At 38.1% G+C, this 21,762-nt stretch overlaps 1 protein-coding gene and 1 long non-coding RNA gene across 4 annotated transcripts in view; one reads left to right on the top strand and one right to left on the bottom strand.

Annotated features, from left to right (window-relative positions):
- Positions 1 to 21,275, top strand: part of ARIH1 (ariadne RBR E3 ubiquitin protein ligase 1) — a 113,609-nt gene extending 92,334 nt beyond the window's left edge. For all 3 annotated transcript variants that reach the window (XM_028851099.2, XM_028851097.2, XM_028851098.2), the window contains 7 exons: positions 1,548 to 1,590; positions 2,088 to 2,159; positions 5,125 to 5,255; positions 6,752 to 6,809; positions 15,309 to 15,569; positions 16,633 to 16,745; positions 17,911 to 21,275. In XM_028851099.2, coding sequence (XP_028706932.1) covers positions 1,548 to 1,590; positions 2,088 to 2,159; positions 5,125 to 5,255; positions 6,752 to 6,809; positions 15,309 to 15,569; positions 16,633 to 16,745; positions 17,911 to 17,995 — 763 coding nt within the window. In that variant the 3' untranslated portion in view covers positions 17,996 to 21,275. The remainder of the gene's footprint in view (positions 1 to 1,547; positions 1,591 to 2,087; positions 2,160 to 5,124; positions 5,256 to 6,751; positions 6,810 to 15,308; positions 15,570 to 16,632; positions 16,746 to 17,910) is intronic.
- On the bottom strand, positions 7,988 to 10,504 carry LOC144329960 (uncharacterized). Its single transcript, XR_013395729.1, has 2 exons — positions 8,353 to 10,504; positions 7,988 to 8,071 (listed from the first exon to the last, which is right to left on the bottom strand). It is a non-coding gene; the product is annotated as an uncharacterized LOC144329960 (long non-coding RNA).
- Positions 21,276 to 21,762: the final 487 nt, after the last annotated feature.

Consider the following 21,762-nt stretch of genomic DNA (forward strand, 5'->3'; position numbering starts at 1 on the left):
GAAGTTTAAGATGATTTTCTGTTCCTTTGAGGGTCTTGAGGAGTAAGAAGCCCGTCAAGCCAAGGCGCTCTAGACCCAGCAAATAGATTTTTTGTTTTGTTTTGTTTTGAGAGAGGGTCTCACTCCATCACCCAGGCTGGAGTACGTGGCACGATCTTGCACTGTAACCTTTGCTTCCCAGGTTCAAGCGATTCTTGTGCCTCCCGAGTAGCTGGGATTACAGGCGTGTGCCACCACGCCTGGTTTGCTTGTTTGTTTGTTTGTTTGTTTATTTATTTTAGAGACAGCATTTCACCATGTTGGCCAGGCTGGTCTTGAACTCCTGGCCTCAAGTGATCCACCTGCCTTGGCCCTCCCTGAGTACTGGGATTACTGGCAAGAAGCACCATGGCCAACCAGATGTTTTTGGGGAGATGGGGGGTAGATATTTTATTGGTATGCCATACCTTTCTTTTTTTCCTCCAAACATCTATAGAATTACACTTAACACATCATTAATAATAAATATTTCCAAAAAGAGCAGGTAAGCTCACAGAGATTGAATATGTGTAAAATACATACTGTTAGAATAAAGATTAAATATGCATTGTTATTTTAGAGAAAAGGTGGATAATACCTACTTTCCAATGTATTTTTAGCATGACACGTGTCAAACAAAGTATAGAGAATACAACAGTGAATACCCTATGTAGCTACAATCCAGCTAAAGCGAAATTAGTATTTTGTTTTTCTTCATTAAGAGATAAAACATGACACGTATATTTGAAGCTCCTTGGTTCCATGTTCCTTCCCATTCCCCATCTTTCTTTTCAGAAATAACCATTTATCTTAACCTGATTTAAATCAATAGTAGTTTGTTTCTCTCTTTAGCAAAGGATTTTTTGCCATTTGTAAATTACTTAATTAGCTAATCTGTCGTTTTATTATTTTTTCTTAAGCATTTCTGTTTGTTAATTATCCTTCTTTTACAAATGTATATGTCATGAGCTTAGAAAACAAAAGTGAATTACCGATTAATACGTGTTTAGTAAGTAGTCTTTTTTTTTTTATACCTTGCCCAGTACCATTTCCCTCTACAGGGCTGAGGCTCTTTTGTTTAAATAATGCAAAGATGTGACCTCTTTGTTTCCCATTTATTGTCTACTGTGTATTAGTACTAAATTATATAAGTAACCTACAAAGTCAGCCTTTTATTCTTCATTTAGGGTGTTAAGTAAAAGATTAAAAATACACTGATGAAACATGGGTTGAAACTTCTCAATATAGTCTGAGGCACCTTAGCAACAATTATTATGAAATTGTCATCAAAGCGTGTCTTCATGCTTATAGTCATTCTTCATTTCACACATATTGAGTACCCAGTATGTTTTAGTTCTAATACTAAATTCTAGATAATTAACCGTAAAGCAGACAGGGATTCTCTCCTTGTAGTTGCCAGTCACTAGAAACTAGTGACTGTGGAACTATAAGGCATGAAATGATTGGCTTATTTACTTACTTACTGTAGGTAGGCCTTAATTCTATTAACTCTTTGTATCACTTAACAGCTTTAACTGTGGAGAAAATTGGCATGATCCTGTTAAATGTAAGGTGAGTTTGTCTGACATTTCCGTTTTTAAATAATGTAATGACACACTTCTAAGACTTAGTGACTGAAAATCATAGCTGATGATTTTATCTATCTATTGGTAGTGTTTTTTTTTTACCCTTTTAATTTCAGATGATTATTGCATGTATTCAGAGGTAATTCCTTAGTATAAAGTCAGCTCCTGATTATTACTAGGATAACCATGGCTAAGGCACGTCTTTGTCAGGCTTTGTAATTAGGGGAATACACACCTTGTAGTTGGGCTTCTTTTCAAGCTGTAGGTTCCCCACTCAGCTTCTACCAAAGAAAATCCTACTTTGGTTGATTTTATATATACTGGACATTATAGTTACGGGATTTCCCTGGCTTAAGAAGATGTGAGCCTAGTGATAATCTTATTCATTGGCTTTTACATTTAAGCTTGACTATAGTTAAGTGCTAAAGTAATTTGCTCTTTTTTAAAGTCTTTTGTTGTATTCTAACAATTGTTTTCAAACAGTGGTTAAAGAAATGGATTAAAAAGTGCGATGATGACAGTGAAACCTCCAATTGGATTGCAGCCAACACAAAGGTTAGTGTTTTCCTTCAGTAATTCTTGGTAATGAAAATGATAAGGGTTGGTGTTTTGGCATTAGCAAAAGCAATAAGGTGACCTACTTACAGGCTTCGTTTCATCTTTTTCTCCATTGAGTCTTTTTTTTTTTCCCAGAAGGCTTGCCTGTTATTTCCTTTTTGTCTTTGAGTTTATTTTAGAGTATTGAGTACTATACTACAGTATCCACAGTTCTCTGCCTTAGGTTTCTTCTACTGGAAAAAAATTAGTGTTCTATAGAGGAAAAAGCTGATCATTTTTCAAGTGTGGGATTTGTGCTTGGCTGCCATTTAGTATACGCATGTATTGGAGTTTACTCCGCCTAGCTTGGTTCTGTTAGGCTGATTTACATTTTTGTTCCTAATTTTTTTTTGAAGTATATTGCTCTTGATACTAGTTTCAAAATTCAGTTTCTTTATGATCACAAGCCACTTTCTTAACCCCAGACAAATGTCTTACAAATGTTTAAGTCTTGAGTACCCTTCTCCTTAATCACTAATATAATGAGCAAGCATTTGAATGCCAGCCGTGTACCCAGCTAGTCTTTCAATACAAAGTTGTATTATCCATCCTTTATGTAATTCAGTCCTATCCTGTCCACACAGTGAGTGACTTGGGTAATGAATGGTAGGATGGTTCATGGGCGATTCATTTTTAGTATTATTTTGTACATGTAAAGATGATGCTTTAAAGAATGCCGAGTTGTTTGACCCATAGTATATAAAGTTATCTTTGAACTGTTCACTCACTCATCACAGGACAATGAGAGTAAGAAGTGCGTAAACAGTGAAGGCCAACACAGGTTATCTGTGTGTGTTTAAGTATACATCTTACATACTTACAGATAAAACATGAATATCCATTTCTGTCTCCCAGAAAGTAGTGAAACAGTGAATCTTGCCACATAAAACAACAAATGCCTAATTCTTTAAGGAATATATGGTAGAAATATTTTTTTGTTCCCTCCTTCATCATGATAAGCATAACTCACATCAATCAAAGAAAACCTTACTGTAAATATACTGTAATATCAGAAAGTGGTTACTTCTTTTGTTATTAAAAACAATTCTTAACCAAGCATTCTTTTTTTGAAAATTGAAGATTTTCCCGCAAGAAATGTTCCTTAAAGTCCCAGAATTCTTTAATATGCTCTGAAAAACTTATATTTAGAATAAGGCAATTATATTTTCACTAAATTGTTTAAATGGTCGCCTTTTTTCTACATTTAGAGAAATTCCTACTCGTAAGCCCCGAAGATGTTTAAAATAGGGAGTACAGGCTTGAATATGTTTGGCTTAGTTTAGATTATAGATTACCAAGGAAGAATGGCAATTTGTAAAGCAAATTTAGCTGCTCAATATTTTTGAGAGAAAACCGAAGAGTTTTTCTCTTGAGGTTTTAGAAGCTTTTAAGATTATTAGCTCCCTAAACAGATTTGCATATTGTCAATGATATCCTAACATTTTGGAAGTTTAATACTATTTGGTTAATTATAACCAAGAAATTTAGAATGAAACATTTTATGCCTGAAATTAGCTTGTTTGGAAAAATGTAAAATTTCTTACGAGGGTGATTTCAAAAATTTGATTTGAAATATATAATTTAAAAAATGCTATATTGGCCTATTTTAAATTGCTATCGTTGAGGGACAGCATAGTCAGTTCCACAAAGAAGGCCAAATTGTGCAAATACTAATATAGTGGGTGACGTTCCCTCCTTGGGGGAGCTACAAACCTCAATCACAAATGCAAGAACAAAAAAACCGTAGGCCTACAGAGAGGTAATTTTGGCTTACTACCAACCAAGAATATGATATAAGGCCAGGTCAGTGGCTCACACCTGTAATCCTAACACTTTGGGAGGCCGAGGTGGGCAGATTGCTTGAGCCTGAGAGAGATTGAGACCAACCTGGGCAACTTGGTGAAACCCCACCTCAACAAAAAATTCAAAAATTAGCCGAGCATGATGGCATGTGCCTGTAGTCCCATTACTTGGGAGACTGAGGTGGGAGGATGACTTGAGCCCTTGAGGTCAAACCTGCAGTGAGCCGTGATTGCACTGCTGCACTCCAGCCTGGGCAACAGTGAGGCCCTGTCTCGAAAAGAAAAAGAAAATGATTTGGACTTGGAAAAAAATAATCTAACATGATCTCTGTAGCATACTTGTTAAGGAGTACAATCAAAAGAATTTAAAATCTGGGTATTTGGCAGGAGAAACTTGGAAAATCCAGTAGTCACAAAATGAATTTACCAATCAAGGTCTGATTTCCTAGTTACCTGACATTGAAGTCAGATTGCTTGGATTTGGATCCTGACTTTACTTATGTGACCTTGGACTAGCTTCTTTATAATTTCTTTCTCCCTTAGTTTATTAATCTGACAAATGGAAATAGGAATAGCACCACTCTAAGAAATTATTAGTTGATACATATAAAACATTGACAACAGTGCGTGGGATATGGGAAGTACTCCATTATTTCTAGATGACACTAGACAGTATAGTATATTTATATGAATAGAATGCTTTTATCTCCCATAATACTATTATTACTAAATACTTAAAATGTTTTTGTCTCTCAACTCTGCTTAAAAAGAAATCCTAGGAAGGCTGAGGTGGGAAGATCACTTGACTCCAGAAGTTCAGGGCTTTAGTGAGCTATGATTGGGCCTCTGAATAGCCACTGCACTACAACCTGGGCAACGTAGTGAGACTCTAAGTTTAAAAAACCAAGTCCTTAAATTGTACGTCTTAAAAGCCAGTGGTAATAATGGTAACAGCTCACTTTAAATAGTGCTTAAGTGTTCAACACTGTTCTAAGTGCTTTATGTGTATTAACCACAATAAATAAGATGTTTAAAAACCAAATCTAGAACTGGCTTTTCTTTAATGTTAGTAATGCAACCTAGTGTAGCATTGACACCAACTTTATAGTTTCTTTTCATAGGAATGTCCCAAATGCCATGTCACAATTGAGAAGGATGGTGGTTGTAATCACATGGTCTGTCGTAACCAGAATTGTAAAGCAGAGTTTTGCTGGGTGTGTCTTGGCCCATGGGAACCACATGGATCTGCCTGGTAGGTTGGGGAAATTAAGGGAAGAATGTATTTACATAGGTATATGCCATGTATTATGAATAACATTTTTACCTCATAGATAGCACCATCTAACTTGCAAGCTAAATAAATACACAGTATGTGATTAATGTTATAAGTGTATGCAGACATACACATACACACACACACACACACACACACACACACACACACACACACACACACAGAAACATACTGCTTTCCTCATTTTATTGATGGCTTACTTGAACTAATATAAGAATCTTGGGCCAGGCGCGGTGGCTCACACCTGTAATCCCAGCACTTTGGGAGGCCAAGGTGGGTGGATCACCTGAGGTTGGAAGTTCGAGACCAGCCTGACCAACATGGAGAAACCCCGTCTCTATTAAAAATACAAAATTAGCCAGGCGTGGTGGCACATGCCTGTAATCCCAGCTACTTGGGAGGCTGAGGCAGGAGAATCGCTTGAACTCAGGAGGTGGAGGTTGCAGTGAGCCAAGATCGCCCCATTGCACTCCAGCCTGGGCAACAAGAGCGAAACTCTGTTTCAAAAAAAAGAATCTTACACAATATGAGCAGTTTTCTCACTGGTTAAGGGCATAAGCCTCCATTGGGTGACAGGCAAAAGTTTAAGCTATACTCTTAAGTATGTTTCCCATCCTCTCTAAATTCTATTCTTCATCTTCTCAATGAAGAAAATAATGCGTATTTCATAAAATGTTTAAGGGATTAAATGTGTTAGTATATTTAAAGTCCTTAGCCAAGTGCATGGTATATAGTAAGCACTCAAGAAATAGCTGCTTCCATAACTGGGGTATAGTAACCACTCCAGGGGAAGTGCAAGTGTTACTCTACGCTCTGAGCAGACCTCTCTGGGTATGTTTCTCCCTTCCCACCGTTCTGTATATCATGCAATTTTAAATGACTCTGAAAAACTGTAATAGCAAAGCACATAGCACAGCATCTATTACCTGGTAATAGAGGTTGGTTGGTTGTCAACTGTTGGTTCTCTGTGGTGTATAAAAGAGCAGATAAGGTGAATAATCCTGGAAAATTAGAAATATTTGGCTTAACTAACAGATGGCCTAAGAGAAAAGTTTGTCTCTTTCTCAAAAAGTTGAGTTAGGAATTCAGACAAGAGTCAAAGGTTCTAGAAGGATAGTGTTTTCTAATAATGATAGGTGAGTTGATTTGAAATGGACTGCTTCAGGAGGTGGGGAATTTCCTATCACTGGATAAAGAACTAATTTATTATAGAGGATTCAAACACTAGATAGGGTTAGAACAGTTCCTTTCAGCTTGCTAATTCTGTCATAGCAGTAGAAGTCTGGGTGTTTTAACATCTCAGTTTCTCTGTTATAAGAGACAACGTTGGTGTTAGATAATCTGTAAATCCAGGTTAAAATTCTGGGATTTTTTTTTTTTCTTTTCATTGATTTTTTTTTTTTCTTTTCATTGATTTTTTTTTTCTTTATGGAATCCTCTTTATTTACTTGAAGGTACAACTGTAACCGCTATAATGAGGATGATGCAAAGGCAGCAAGAGATGCACAGGAGGTAAGTATATGTATTACAGGATAATAGTTGACTAAGAATGCACATTGTATATTCATATTCATTAGAGAATAAATTTTTTTTTTTTTGAGACGGTGTCTCGCTCTGTTGCCCAGGCTGGAGTGTAGTGGCGCGACCTCAGCTCACTGCAACCTCCGCCTCCTGGGTTCAAGTGATTCTTCTGCCTCAGCCTCCTGAGTAGCTAGGATTACAGGCACTTGCCACCAAACCCTGCTAATTTTTGTATTATTAGTAGTCTGGCTAGTCTCGAACTCCTGACCTCGTGATCCACTGGCCTCGGCCTCCCGAAGTGCTGAGATTGCAGACTTGAGCCACCGCGCCCGGCCCAGGGAATAATTGAGTAGAAGTTTTCAATTCTGAAAGACATTTCAGTAAATATTAGATATTCCAGTAAATATTGGATATCTATTTACATTTAGAAAGGGAATCTTATCCAAAATATTTATTAAGAACATTCTTACTTAGAGTAAATTTATTTTCTTTTCATTAATGTAGTCACATAGTACAATTTAGCTTTTGGTAGAGTCTTGTTCAAAGATCCCTCCTACCCCAAGAAGAACAGTAGTGAACAGCATTTGTTAAATGACCCTGGTGCTATTTATAGGCAATATCTTACTTAAGGTTTTTTTAAACCTTTTTGTTCATCAAGAAGCTCTGATGATTATCGGTGAGCTGATTTGGAATGGTGTGTCTCAGGAGCTGAGAAGTTCCCTATTGCTAGATAGGGAAATGAGCCACTATTATAGAAGGAATCCAAACACTAGGTGTGGATTAGATTCTAAAGCACTTTTCATTCCTTTCAGTCTGGTGATTTTATCATAATTGTAGAATCCTGGAATTTAATAGTTCCTACATTCACCCATTCCATATTGAAATTCCCCAGTTGTCCCAGAAATATTCTTTTCAAATGGTTTTCCTAACCAGGATACCATCTAAAACATGGTTTGTTTTTTATTGTTTTACTTGTTAACATATCTTCAAAATGTATTTCTAATAAAAATATCATACATAGAAGTGAATATATATGTAACCTAGTCTGTCATATTGTTAGAAGTGAAAGTTTTGTCTTTCCCTTTTTTTTTTTTTTTTTTTTTTTGTTTTTTGAGACAGAGTCTTGCTCTGTCACCCAGGCTGGAATGCAGTGGCCGGATCTCAGCTCACTGCATGCTCTGCCTCCCGGGTTTATGCCATTCTCCTGCCTCGGCCTCCCGAGTAGCTAGGACTACAGGCGCCCACCACCTCCCCTGGCTAGTTTTTTGTATTTTTTAGTAGAGACGGGGTTTCACCGTGTTAGCCAGGATGGTCTCGATCTCCTGACCTCATGATCTGCCGGTCTCAGCCTCCCAAAGTGCTGGGATTACAGGCTTGAGCCACTGCGCCCGGCCGTCTCTCTCTTTTTAAAAAGACCGGGAAATTCAGCGGGGCTTGGTGGCTCACACCTATAATCCCCACACTTTGGGAGGCCGAGGCAGGCGGATCACCTGAGGTCAGGAGTTCCAGACCAGCCTGGCCAACATGGTGAAACCCTGTCTCTACTAAAAATACAAAAATTAGCTGGGCATGGTGGCTTGCACTTGTAATCCCAGCTACTCAGGAGGCTGAGGCCAGAATCACTTGAACCCAGGAGGTGGAGGTTGCAGTGAGCCAAGATTTTGCCACTGTACTCCAGAGTGAGACTCTATCTCTAAATAAATAAATACATAATAAAATGACTGGGAAATTGTATTTTGTAATTATAAATGATGTTTCACAGACCTTCACAATGTTTAGGTCCATTTACAGGGGAAAAAATCCCTACAAATTCCAATATTGGTTTACATGATGTTTATTATGATATTATTTAAATATATATAAACAAGAACCAGCTATAAACTCTTGTGCTCTTGCACAGCTCTACAGCCAAACCAAGAGAGCCACAAAATCAGTGAAACTGAAGTAAATGTTAATTTGGTAGATACTGTTGTTGGGGTTTTAAAAATGTATTATTACTGTACTGTTAAATATCATGAGATAACTTGTTCTCCCACCAATTTTCTTTCTTGAATGGTGTCCCTTAAGTCATATCCCACTAACTTTCTATATATTTCTATATTTCCAATATTAATTTTTACGATGCATTACTTGATTTGCCCAGAATGTATTATGGATATATGTTCTTACCACCTTTTTTTCCTCCATTAACCTGATAAAGTTATCTAGACAGATATGCTGTTTATCAAGAAAGAAAATATATGTGGGTTATCCTTGACCTCACCGGGTCTTTATTTGGATGCCGGTAGAATCATCCCTTTCTGAGATCTATAGGGAGGGTGGGTTATGTGCATAGCTTTTGAGCCAGAGTCTAATGTTTAGATTCTAGATACTAAAATGGATTATTTTTCTATTCACATCTGTTGGACTCAACTAGAATCTTCTATAACTGTGGTAGTACAAGAAAAGATTTCCTATCACTCCATTGGTTGGTTGGCTGATTGACTAACTGATTGGGAGCCACGCCTCCCTGAAAGGATCACACCATTGCATGCCTATCTGGCCTCCTCATCTTTCCCTACTCCCAGGCTCTGGCCTAGCATTTACTGGGAGTTGTAGTCTGAAAAATTACTAGAAGGTTGACACATATTCAAAAGATCCTCCATGGTACCTTGACTGCCCTGCAAAAGATGTACCTGTGTTATAGAAAACTGTTGATTCATTATATTGCACCGCAGTGCTGACAGTGGTGGATATTTGAATCTTCTTGTCCTCTAGACTAGGGTCAGCGAACTTTTTCTGTGAAGAATCAGATGGTATATATTTTTAGCTTTGCATACTACATAATCTCTGTTGTGACTGCTCAACTCTGCCTCTGCCCTTATAATGCTAAAGCAACCATAGACTTAAATGGATAGGTATAACTGTTCCGAGTAAGTTTTATTTACTGGCTGGGCATGATGGCTCAAACCTGTAATCTTAGTGCTTTGAGAGGCCGAGGCCAAGGATCACTTGAGGCCAGAAGTTCAAGACCAGCCTGAGCAACATATTGAGACCCCCTCATCTCTATAAAAGAAAAAAGTTTTTAAATTAGCCATGCATGCTGGTGTGTGCCTCAGCTATTTGGGAGCTGAGGTGGGAGGATTGCTTGAGCTCAGGAGTTCCAGGCTACAGTGAGCCATGATCAGGCCACCACTCTTCAGCCTGGATGACAGAGACCCTATCTCAGAACAAAAAACAACAAAGAAAGCAAAATAGTTTTATTTACAAAGACAGGTGGCAGCTGGATTTGTCATGCAGGCCAGAGTTCACATACCCCTATTCTAAGCAGTCAGGTTTGTAGGCTTTTCCCTGCTCCCCAGACTGTTTTCAGGTCACTGATTGCATTTCTCATTCCAGATTCTGGCATTTGATTGGATAATTTGTGTTGATTAGGCTCACTGGCTCACGCCTGCAGTCCTAGCACTTTGGGATGCTGAGGCGAGAGGATTGAGCGCGGGAGTTTGAGATCAGACTGGGCAACAACTGAGACCTTGTCTCTACAAAAAATTTATTAAAACTTAGCCAGGTGTGGTAGTACATGCTGGCTGAGGTGGGAGGATCACTTGAGCCTGGGAAGTTAAGACTTCAGTGTGCCATGGTTGTGCCACTGCACTCTAGCCTGAGCAACAGAGCAAGACCCTGTCTCCAAAAAAAAAAAAAACTTATTAGCAGTGGTGTATGGGTTTTCTTTTTTCATGTTGAATTTTAGTGAGAAGCAGTTTCAGAATTCTTAGATTAAATCAAGTCCCATAGCATCATACATGTCAGTATGGTAAGAGAGGGTTTTCATTTCATTTGGGGAATTTGACAGGCTTGAAAATATTAGTACTTTAGGGAAAGATAAAATGCCAAGCAGATTTTCCAGATATTTTCAGATTGGCATAATTTTCCTGTTCATAAGCATTGGTTTGATACCTATCTGACTCTTGAAATAACATGACTGTGGTTTTGTTTTGTTTTTTCCTTGAGGTGAGGGTCTTGCTCTGTAACTCAGCCTGGAGTGTGTTGGCATAATCATAGCTCACTGTAGCCTTGAACTCCTGGGCCCAAGTGATCCTCCTGCTTCAACCTCCCCATTAGCAGGAACTAGAGGCAACTTGAGGTGTGCACCACCACCCCCAACTTGCGTTGGTGTTTTGAAGTGTTTTGTTGTTGTATAATGCTGGATCGTGTGGTTAGCTAATTATGTGGCTCAGAATTAGTGTATCTAAGCAAGGGACCAACCACAGGGCCAAGTAGTACCTGTTACGTAGGTTTTAAAACATGGGAGAGAAAGAGGAGGTAAGGATAAAGGAAAAGAACGTGTGTGTGTTAAGAACCCCTTCGATAGTGGTTGCATTTAGTAAGCATTTATTAATCGTTTTCTGCAAATCAAGTGTTGGAAATACTTTACCTTTTTAAAAGTCTATTCCCTCTAGAGATTTATGGTATAATGGTAGAGGCCTTATATGAATAATTTTTACAATGTAATAATACAAAATCTAAACTGGATACATTGTTGCTTTGATAACAATATATTTTATGTATCTCTAAAGACAGACTCTTTTTACATAACTGTAATACCATTAGAGTTGATTCTTGAACAATGCAGGGGTTAGGGACACTAACCCGTCCTACCCCCACAATGGAAAATCTATATACGACTTTTGATTTTCCCAAAACTTACCTGTTTTAATAGCCTACTGTTGACCAAAAGCCTTACCAATAACAGTCAATTAACACTGTTTTGTATGTTACATGTTTTATTATACTGTGTGCTTTTTTTGTTCTTGGAGCTGGAGCTTCACTCTTGTTACTCAGGCTGGAGTGCAGTGGCAGATCTCGGCTCACTGCAACCTCTACCTCCCTGATTCAAGCGCTTCTCCTGCCTCAGCCTCCTGAGTAGCTGGGATTACAGGCATGCGCCACCACGCCTGGCTAATTTTTTTGTATTTTTAGTAGAGACGAGGTTTCAGCGTGTTGGTCAGGCTGGTCTCGAACTCCTGACCTCAGGTGATCCACCCTCCTCGGCCTCCCAAAGTGCTGAGTTTACAGGCGTGAGCCACTGTGCCTGGCCTATACTGTCTTCTTAACAATGAAGTATGCTAGGAAAAACTTATTTTAAAATATTGTGAAGAAGAGAAAATGTTTACTTTTTATTAAGTAGAAGTGGATCAGCTGGGCCCCGTGGCTCATGCCTGTAATTGGAACACTTTGGGAGGCTGAGTCCGGCAGATCGCCTGAGGTCGGCAGTTTGAGACCAGTCTGGCCAACATGGTGAAACCCTATCTCTACTCAAAATACAAAACTTAGCTGGGTGTGGTAGCAGGCGCCTGTAATACCAGCTACTCGGGAAGCTGAGGCAGGAGAATTTCTTGAACCCAGGAGGCGGAGGTTGCAGTGAACAGAGATCGTGCCGTTGCACTCTAGCCTGGGCGACAGAGCGAGACTCTATCTCAAAAAAAAATAAAGTGGATCATCATAAAGGTCTTCATGTTGAGTAGGCTGAGGAGGAAAATACAGGAGGGCTTGGTTTTGCTATCTCAAGTGGCAGAGGTAGAGGAAGTCGAACGGATTCAGGAGATGCAGGCACACTTGGTGTAACTTTGCAGAAAAACCTTATCTGTTTTGCATTTTCGTTTCTCTAAAAATGTTTCTGTATGGTAACAATCTTCCTTCCATTTGCTTTAGTTTCAGTCCTGGTATAATAGAAGGGTCCATTCATAAAAGAAATCCAAAGCAGTCTTAAGTAATCAGAACCCTTCTGCCAAATGGTCTAATGTCAATTTATTTCCTGACACTGCTTCTTTAGCGTCTTCTTCCTCATTGTCTGGCACTGGTTTGGAAGCAGCTCATCTCCATCAAGTGGTCTTTTAATTCCTGTGGTGTGGTGTCTGTTAGCTAACCCCTCACCTCCCACTTTTTTTTTTTTTGCCATATCCACAGTCTCTTTCATGATTTCCTTGATGGGCTTTGTTGTAGATCCTGTGAAGTCATGGGCAACATCTGGACACAGTTTTCTCTACCAGGAGTTTATTGTTTCAGGCTTGATGATACCACAGTTTTTTCTATAACAACGATGACGTCTTCAGTGGTGCACTCCTTCCAGACTTCCATGATGTTCTGTCGGGGTTCTCTTTGATAGCATTGACAGTCCTTTCCAGAGTACCATGTGCATCTTTACGTTTGTTTACATTTCTCTCAACTGTGAATGGTACCATATACAGTCTGTAAGAGTTTGTGTGCATAAGTTTTGATAAATCTCAACTTTTTATTAATAGATTTATGTATATTTTATGGTAGTAAATGATAAGATAGACTACATATGTTTTATGCATTCATGGCAACTCTTTTCTTAATTTTAGTTTGTCCACAAGTGTTTTCAAATTGTTGCAAACTTCCAAAAAAAATTTCAATATATTTATTGAAAAAAATCCACATATAAGTGGACTCACAGTTTAATCCTGTATTGTTCAATGGTCAACTGTTTATGTTTTAAAGCAATACTCTGTTGGTATCAACTGTCTGTTGTTCAGATATCTCCAATTATCTTAAATTTTGCATGTTTTTTTTTTAGAGGCAAAGTCTCATTCTGTCACCGAGGCTGGAGTGCAGTGGCGCGATCTCGGCTCATTGCTGCCTCCACCTCCCAGGTTCTAGCAATTTTCTTGCCTCAGCCTCCCAAGTAGCTGGGATTACAGGCACATGCCACCACGCCTGGCTAATTTTTTGTATTTTAGTAGATACAGGGTTTCACCGTGTTGTTGCCCAGGCTGGCTTAAACTCCTGAGTTTAGGCAGTCCACCCGCCTCAGCCTCCTAAAGTGCTAGGATGACAACCTTGAGCCACTGCACCTGGCCTTTCTTAAATTTTCTTTTATCGTGGTTCAAATTGGGATCCACATAGGTCCACAGATTGGATTTAATTGATATCTCTTGAGTCTCCTCTACCTGTTGTTCCTTCTCTTCCCCCCTCCTTGCTTTTTTTTTCTTTGTTGAAGAAACTAGATCATGTTGTCCTGTAGAGTTTCCTCCATTATGGATTTTGCTGGTTGCAACTGCATGGTGTCATTTAATAGGTTCTTCTATCCCTGCATTTTCTGCAACTGGTGATTAATTCAAGAAACTTGATCAAATTCAGATTCCGTGGTTGGGGGGAACCCAGAATACTTAATTGATTATACTTTTTATTGTATCAGGAGTTACATGGTATCTAGTTGCCTCTGTGGTTTTCTACTTAAAAATATCTCTGCTTTTTGCTTGTTTTACATCTTGTTGCATACTGTAGAACAGTGCCATCCAATAGAACATTTTTGTAATGATGTAAATATTCTTTATCACCAGTGTCTTAATTTGGTAGTTACTAACCACATGTGATTATTGAGCAATGAGGAACTGAATTTTTAGTTTCTTAAATTGAATTTTAAGTAGTCACGTGTGGCTTGTGGCTACTGGAATTAGAAAGTACAATTAATAGGACATTTTTCAAGAGTATGAAATAACTAAAGTAGCAATAGATGTCTATTCCTGATTTTAGCCTAGATCACAGTACTGTTTCATCAGTAAATCAGCTTTTTAAATTATTAATATTTTTAATGGACAAATCATAATTATACATATCTATGGAGTACAGTGGAATGTTTTGCAATATGTAAACAATGGAATGATAAATCAGACTAATTATTGTATTGCCTGGCCTTAGCATTTTTATGGTGAGACATTTGAAATACTTATTTTGAAATAATATATTATTATTGACTATATTCACCCTGCTATGCAATAAATCTCAAAACTTATTCATCCAGTCTATCTGAAACTGTTTGGTCACCAACTCCCCATTCCCTCCCTTCTTACCCGTTTATCCCCCTAAACCTCTGGTAAGCATCATTATTATGTCTATGAGTTCAACTTTTTTAGTTTCTACATATAAGCGAGATCATGTAGTATTTCTTTTCTGTGCCTGGCTTATTTCACTTAGTGTAATGTCCTCCGGATTCATCCATGTTGTCACAAATAACAGAATTCCTTTTTTGAGGCTGAGTACTCCTGTGTGTGTGTACATATATGACGTTTTCTTTCTCTCTTCATCCATTGATGGACGCTTAGGTGGATTCCATGTGTTGGCTATTGTGAATAATGCTGCAGTGAATGTGAGAGTACAGAGATCCCTTTGACATATTGATTTCAGTTCCTTTTCATATATACACATTAGTGGTATTGCTGGATTCTGTGGTAGTTTTGTTTTCAGTTTTTTGAGGAAACTCCCCATACCATTTTCCATAATGGCTATACTAAGTTACATTCCCATCAAGAATGTATCAAGAGTTTGCTTCTTTCTTTATCTTTGCCAAGACATACCTTTCATCTTTTTGATAAAAACCATTCTAACAGGTGTGAAGTGGTACCTCATTGTGGTTTTAATTTGATAATCAGCTTTTGTGTACAGTTTACGTGTTATAATTATATCACCCAATTTTTCTTAATGGGACAGCGATCTAGGGCAGCCCTGCAGAGGTACCTGTTCTACTGTAATCGCTATATGAACCACATGCAGAGTCTGCGTTTTGAGCACAAACTATATGCTCAGGTGAAACAGAAAATGGAGGAGATGCAACAGCACAACATGTCCTGGATTGAGGTGCAGTTCCTGAAGAAAGCAGTTGATGTCCTCTGCCAGTGTCGTGCCACACTCATGTACACTTATGTCTTCGCTTTCTACCTCAAAAAGAATAACCAGTCCATTATCTTTGAGGTAGGAGTAGTTCTGGGTGAGGAAAAAGCCCACCTTGTATCATAGGACTACCTGATCTTTCATATATAAGATACAGCGTTTTCAGGGTTCTTGTTTATTCAGAAAATGTAGATAGACGAATGTATTTATTACAAAGATACAAGAAATTTCTATTTCTGTCCTAAATTATATTCAGATCGATGTTGTTTAGCCAGCTAGTGATTAGGTATGCAGATTCTGGAGTCAGCCCTAGATTTTAATATTTACTTTATTGTATTTTAGCTCTATTAATTTGGAGCAAATTACTTAACCTCTTATTTCTCCATTTTAAAGTGAGGATAATACCTTTCTAGGTTGTTATGAGGTTTAAGTGAGACAATTTGTGTTTAAGTGAGACAATTTGTGTTAATTGCTATATAGCACCTGGAACATCATGATAAGTTCTCAATAAAAACCTTTATTCAGCCTAAACTAACCCTGCAATATTAGAAATTAATGTGGTGTGGTTATGGTTGTCTTTAGTGGAGAAGTAATGACTAAAAAGCCAGCTTTTAGCAGTAAGGTTTTCTCAAGTAAAGATGCTCATTTAAAATTGATGCATAAAACATGGATATCTATTTATGACTAGACAGTAAGCCTGACTAGCAGATGGGACTTCATTTGGTTAACCAGTACAGAACTAGCCATCATAGTAAAGGATGATACAATTTGAATCTTCTGTACAGTGTTCTCTTATAAGAAGTATAGCCAGATGTAAGCAATAATAGGTTTCTATTTTTTCTCGTTTCCCTTTGAGTTTTTAGCAAAGAGCAGCTCTCAGAACGAGAAAATTCCAAGAGACATTTTAAATCATTTCAAATGGTCTTCAGTATTCTTCCAAAAGTAATGGGTGAAATCTTTAATTCTTTTAACATTTAAAAAATTGTTCTGGAAAAGAACAAACAAGTTATTAGAGATGAAAGCCATTGAGCTTTACAGGTGCAGTTATCAGTGTTGAGAGCAGTCTGTAGTCAACAAAACAGTGAAAATGGTTTATCTTTTAGCTTTATTTTGAAGCCAAAATTTACATTTATTCTTCTTACAGAATAACCAAGCAGATCTAGAGAATGCCACAGAGGTGCTCTCGGGCTACCTTGAACGAGATATTTCCCAAGATTCTCTGCAGGATATAAAGCAGAAAGTACAAGACAAGTACAGGTAATTTTTTTTTTTAAGCTGTTGAATAAAACTTTCTGCCAGTGATGATCTAGTATGCCTTAGTGGTCAAGTTCAGTGATAGTGAAACTAGGTTTAGCATATCCACCAGCTGAGCTGCTGCCATGTTTCTCACAGATTGCTTCTGTCCGTTTGGCACTAAATTGCAGGTAGTAGTACTGGTGAACCATACATAGAGGAGGAATTCAACCATTTATTCTACTGGCTAATTCTACTTCTGTTCAATTATTTAGTTGCTACCTTGCAAGGAAGAAAGAACCCAGAAAGGCCAAGTGGCTTTTAGGATGAGAGTGAGAATTGGATGTTGGTCTTATCCTGGAATCCTATGTATGGGTCATGGCTATTCACAAACGAGCTATGGAAACTTACTTTTTAGAGTTTTTATTGGGGGGGGGTGTGTGTGTGTGTGTGTGTGTGTGTGTGTGTGTGTATCTAAGGAGATTGTGTGTGTGTGTGTATCTAAGGATATTGTGTGTGTGTGTGTGTATCTAAGGAGATACTTGTCCTAGGAGTTTTTATTGGGGGGGGTGTGTGTGTGTGTGTGTGTGTGTATCTAAGGAGATACTTGTCCTAGGAGTTGACTTTTCAAGATGTGCCATCTCTTAAGATAGAGATGCAAAATGTTTGATTTCTCAACATGAAGCTCTTTCTCCCAAAGTGACAAATGCTAGTGTCTTTTGAAAGTAGTAGGAAACTTGGGGAGTTTGGAAGACTTGGAGATTTAGTCCTAACCAATATCTTCCCTTCCCTTAGCCAATTTTAACTACTATAATGTGTTCATAGTACTTTTACAGTTAACAAAGATTTTTAAGGACGTGAATAAAGAACCCATGAAATTATTTCTGAACCTGTTTATCTGCAGAACTGTGGGACTGAATTATTTCTAAGGTCCATCAGAACTTGTAACACTTTATTGCTTTAAAATTAATTCCCATGGAATAATGACTTTCAGAAAATACTATTTTAATATTAGAAGCAGTTTGATGTGTCTGTACATCTAGACCTGAACATGTGCCTATTAAAATTAAAAATAGGTGCTTGGTTCTGAGTCTGGATAAACTATAGGGATGCCTTAAAAATAAGTAAATGCCTCTTTTTTTATTATTAGAGGCTGACAACAAGTTTTTTTTTTTCTCTTTGATTACAGATACTGTGAGAGTCGACGAAGGGTTTTGTTACAGCATGTGCATGAAGGCTATGAAAAAGATCTGTGGGAGTACATTGAGGACTGAGAATGGCCCTGCATAAAATGAACTCTGAAAACTTTACCATCTAGAGTGCTCATGCAATTAAAACAAAACAAACACAAACAAGGAGGCACTAAGCCTATTCTGACACCACTGGTCTGTAGTACCAGAATTGTTTTGTTAACGGAAAGTTTAAGTAAATTATATTGTAATAAAAAAGGTAGATAAACCATTGTACAACAGTATTCTAGGCCGCCAACAAAAGTGTGACAGACACACTAAAAGCCCTCCAACTTTAACTTGTAACGTAGCTTCATTCTCAAAGCTGACTCCTTTTTTCTTTTTCTTTTTCCTTTTCCTGAGTGTAGTACAGTTAAAATTTCAAACAGCTCCTTGACACTGCTTTTCATGTTCAAACCAGCCATTTTGTTGTACTTTGGTAAAGGACCTCTTCCCCTTCCTCCCCTACACATACAGATACACCCACACACAGACTGACTCTCTTTCTCTCATACCCCAAGGTCATGAGTGAATGATGCTTAGTTCCTTGTAAAGAAAATCTTGGGATGGGGAAGGGGTAGGCAGCAAGAGGATTCAACAAACAAAAAACATAAAAACTTTGTATATGACTTTTAAAACAAGAGGACAACACAGTATTTTTCAAAATTGTATATAGCGCATATGCATGGACAAAGCAAGCGTGGCACGTGTTTGCATAATGTTTAATTACAAAAAAAAATATTTATTCTTTAAAAATCTTCAAGATTATGTCTATTTGCTGTGCATTTTCTTTCAGTTTGCTTATCTTTCCCGGGTTGGGGTTGGGATGAAGGTGTGTTGGTTGAGCACCTCTGGAAGACCTATCTAGAGCTCTTTCACTTTCCTGAGGTTACTTTGCCCTTTCTGGTGTTGGTGTGTCTGTTGCTGACCATGGGCCTCATGCCTTGAATTCCTGCTCTTGATCAGGGACAAGGGAGGTCAAGCTCTGAATAAATGCCATGACCTGATTAAGGGCTACAGCAGCGAGTTTTGTTGCTATAGTTCATGAATTAACCTGTTCCCAACCTATTCCCCCTCCATGGCATCATGCCTCTACCCAAGCCTTTGTGTGCCCGTGTTACGCACACAGCTGTAGGCTTAAGTTCCCTGTCACATCCAATGGAAGCATTTAAAAATTTCTTTTACTTTTCGGTTTTCCCTTGATTGCTGCTTTGAGCCTTTTCAGATTTTAGTTATGGCTCGTCTGTCACCCCTTCTCTACATTAGGGTGTCAAACAAAATTTTTTGCTTTAAATATAAATAGCCATTCATTTAGTCTGATTGTGAATTTAAAATGGCGGATACTGAAATTGCTTGTGTGTGTTGCTGTGGGTTCGGTTCGAAGGCAAACACCCCTAGAACATGATATTCCCATCTAGTGCATTTAAATAGAAATCACTGAGTTTGCTGCTTTTTTTATTGTCAGCACATAGGAGAATTAATAATGCATTTTAGCTGTGATGTCCATTTTTATGAAATTTCTACTAAGAGCTATGTTAAAAGTAAAGGATGGTGGTGGTTTTATTAACTATATACATGTTTAGGCCATTCTGGCTGTGGTATTTTTCAACAGGTCAGCATCCGTAAATCTGTCAGTTTTATACAGGAGTATAGAGTGAACTAGGCAACTAGATTAAGAGGTCTAAATATGAAATACCAGTTGAGGCTGAGGACCTCTTCGTCTTCCTTTAAATGTCTTGTGCCTAGGGAGTGTTTACCATTTGTGAGGCAGCTTTGTCTGCTCTTACATTGTACATCCTATTACTCCATTGGGAAGTAGGTTCACTTTCCTCTGGCCTTTTGCCTAAGTTAGGCTTTGCTGAATCAACCCTACTTTTCCTTTTAGAAAAGGTTGTTACAGGAGATGTACTGGCAACTGTTCTTTTCCCATCAAAAATCAGTGAATGTTTGCTGAGTATAAATGCTGCTTCCTTAAACCACTTGTCGCTTTAGGATCAACTTTTCCTGTACCTTTTCTCCTTTCCTCCCTTGCCACCTCAGGTGCAAATCTGAATTCAGTGTCTGCTTCTTCCATATTCTCGTCTCCCTCCCCTCTTCCATATGACATTATTCATATGACATTATTTTACTTCAAATGACATTATCAATCTTAAAAAGACATACATTAAAACTAAGTTTTTTAAAGAAAGCCTAAATTCCTTTCCCTGGTAACTTTGAAAAGCAGTCAGAGTTGCTAGATAGATGTATGTGGCTCCTTTAAAATGCTTTGTGTATTTGTGGTGTTTAAAAAAAAAGTCTTACCAGTTAACTTTGCAGTATCTAGGTTTGAGTGTCATAAATCCATGTGTTCCTGTTGCAACAAATACCCCAAAATTGTGTGTGCACTTCATAATACCAGTCTTCACCCGTGGAGGAACAGTGCTTTTTAGAGATGCTTTCTAGTTTCAGTGTTGGCATACTACCTGAGGGTTTTGCAGTTGTGGGTGCATTCCCTAATTTGTATCATCAAGATGAACTGGCCCTTTTCTACTTCCAAGCTTTCAACAGATACCACCATATTTGATGGAATTCCCATAGTGAATTGCTTATGTTGTTAGTAGATTCAGTGCACCCAGCTGGGATAGGCAAGCCGTATTATGACAGCTTCCCTGTTTCACCTACATAAGTCGTCTTGTCTGAGGGCTTTATTCACAGTAAGCACCAAGGTCTCCATGTCTTGAGGTCAGTTTCATTCTTTTGAAAAGTGCATGCTTCATTTGAACAATCAGCAGCAGATGGACTTTCAGTGATTTAAAATAAAATTTTGATCCAAAGCTCAGGACACAAAAACCACAGTGGTAAAATTGAGTAGCATATAATATCATCAGACTAAATTATCTGTAATTTTCCACAACCCAGATTGTATGTGTTTTATGTGTGTTTAAATAAATATATTAGATACACATGTGTATACATACACACATACACAACAGATCCAAGCCTGGCTGACTTCATTTGAAATGGTTGAATCTGCAGTGTAATAAAGTGGTTCAACCAGGATTAGGAACTGAAATTTAGTAGAAGAGAGAAAAGGAGTTAATGTAACAAATTCTTTTAGCTACAAACCCTGGTAATAGAGCACTTGGGGGATGGGATGGGGTGGGTTGGTGAGACAATCAGATTGGTAAATTGATAAATGCTCCTAACCCTGTAATTTTGTGCATAGAGCACCCTGTGCTGTGGAAATAACTGTTCTTAGATTTCATTGTAACTGGACTGTTCAGGTTGCCCAGAGGGAAAGAACATTCCTAATTCTAATAAAATAAACTTTTATTTTGTTATTCCATTAGTTACTTATGTTTATTTTTATAGTTAAAAAATGACTAAAGGGGGCTAATAGCCACCTGTAATGTGTGCCTTATTCACTGTTCCCACTTAATATAAAATGTCTAAATTTGGTTCAGTTTCTTTGGGAACTGTGAATGAGCCCATTCCCCCAACATTTAACTTGGTTAATAAGCTTTCAGAGCATTTTCTGAACGCTTTCCAATTTCTGCGTCTCAAATATTGAATTTAAGTTGTTCGTGTTGTAACAGTGATACAAAAATGCTCAATAGCTCTTTGCCACTTTTTTAAAGAAAATACTTTGAGTCATTCTTAGCTAACCTCAAAACTCCTTCACATTACTTTCATTTTAGCTCACTCTTTTTTTTTTTTTTTTTTTTTTTTTTGAGACAGAGTCTCGCTCTACCGCCCAGGCTGGAGTGCAGTGGCGTGATCTTGGCTCACTGCAAGCTCTGCCTCCCGGGTTCACGCCATTCTCCTGCCTCAGC

Source organism: Macaca mulatta, chromosome 7 (genome assembly GCF_049350105.2).
Source record: "Macaca mulatta isolate MMU2019108-1 chromosome 7, T2T-MMU8v2.0, whole genome shotgun sequence".
Classification (NCBI taxonomy): Eukaryota; Metazoa; Chordata; class Mammalia; order Primates; family Cercopithecidae; genus Macaca; species Macaca mulatta.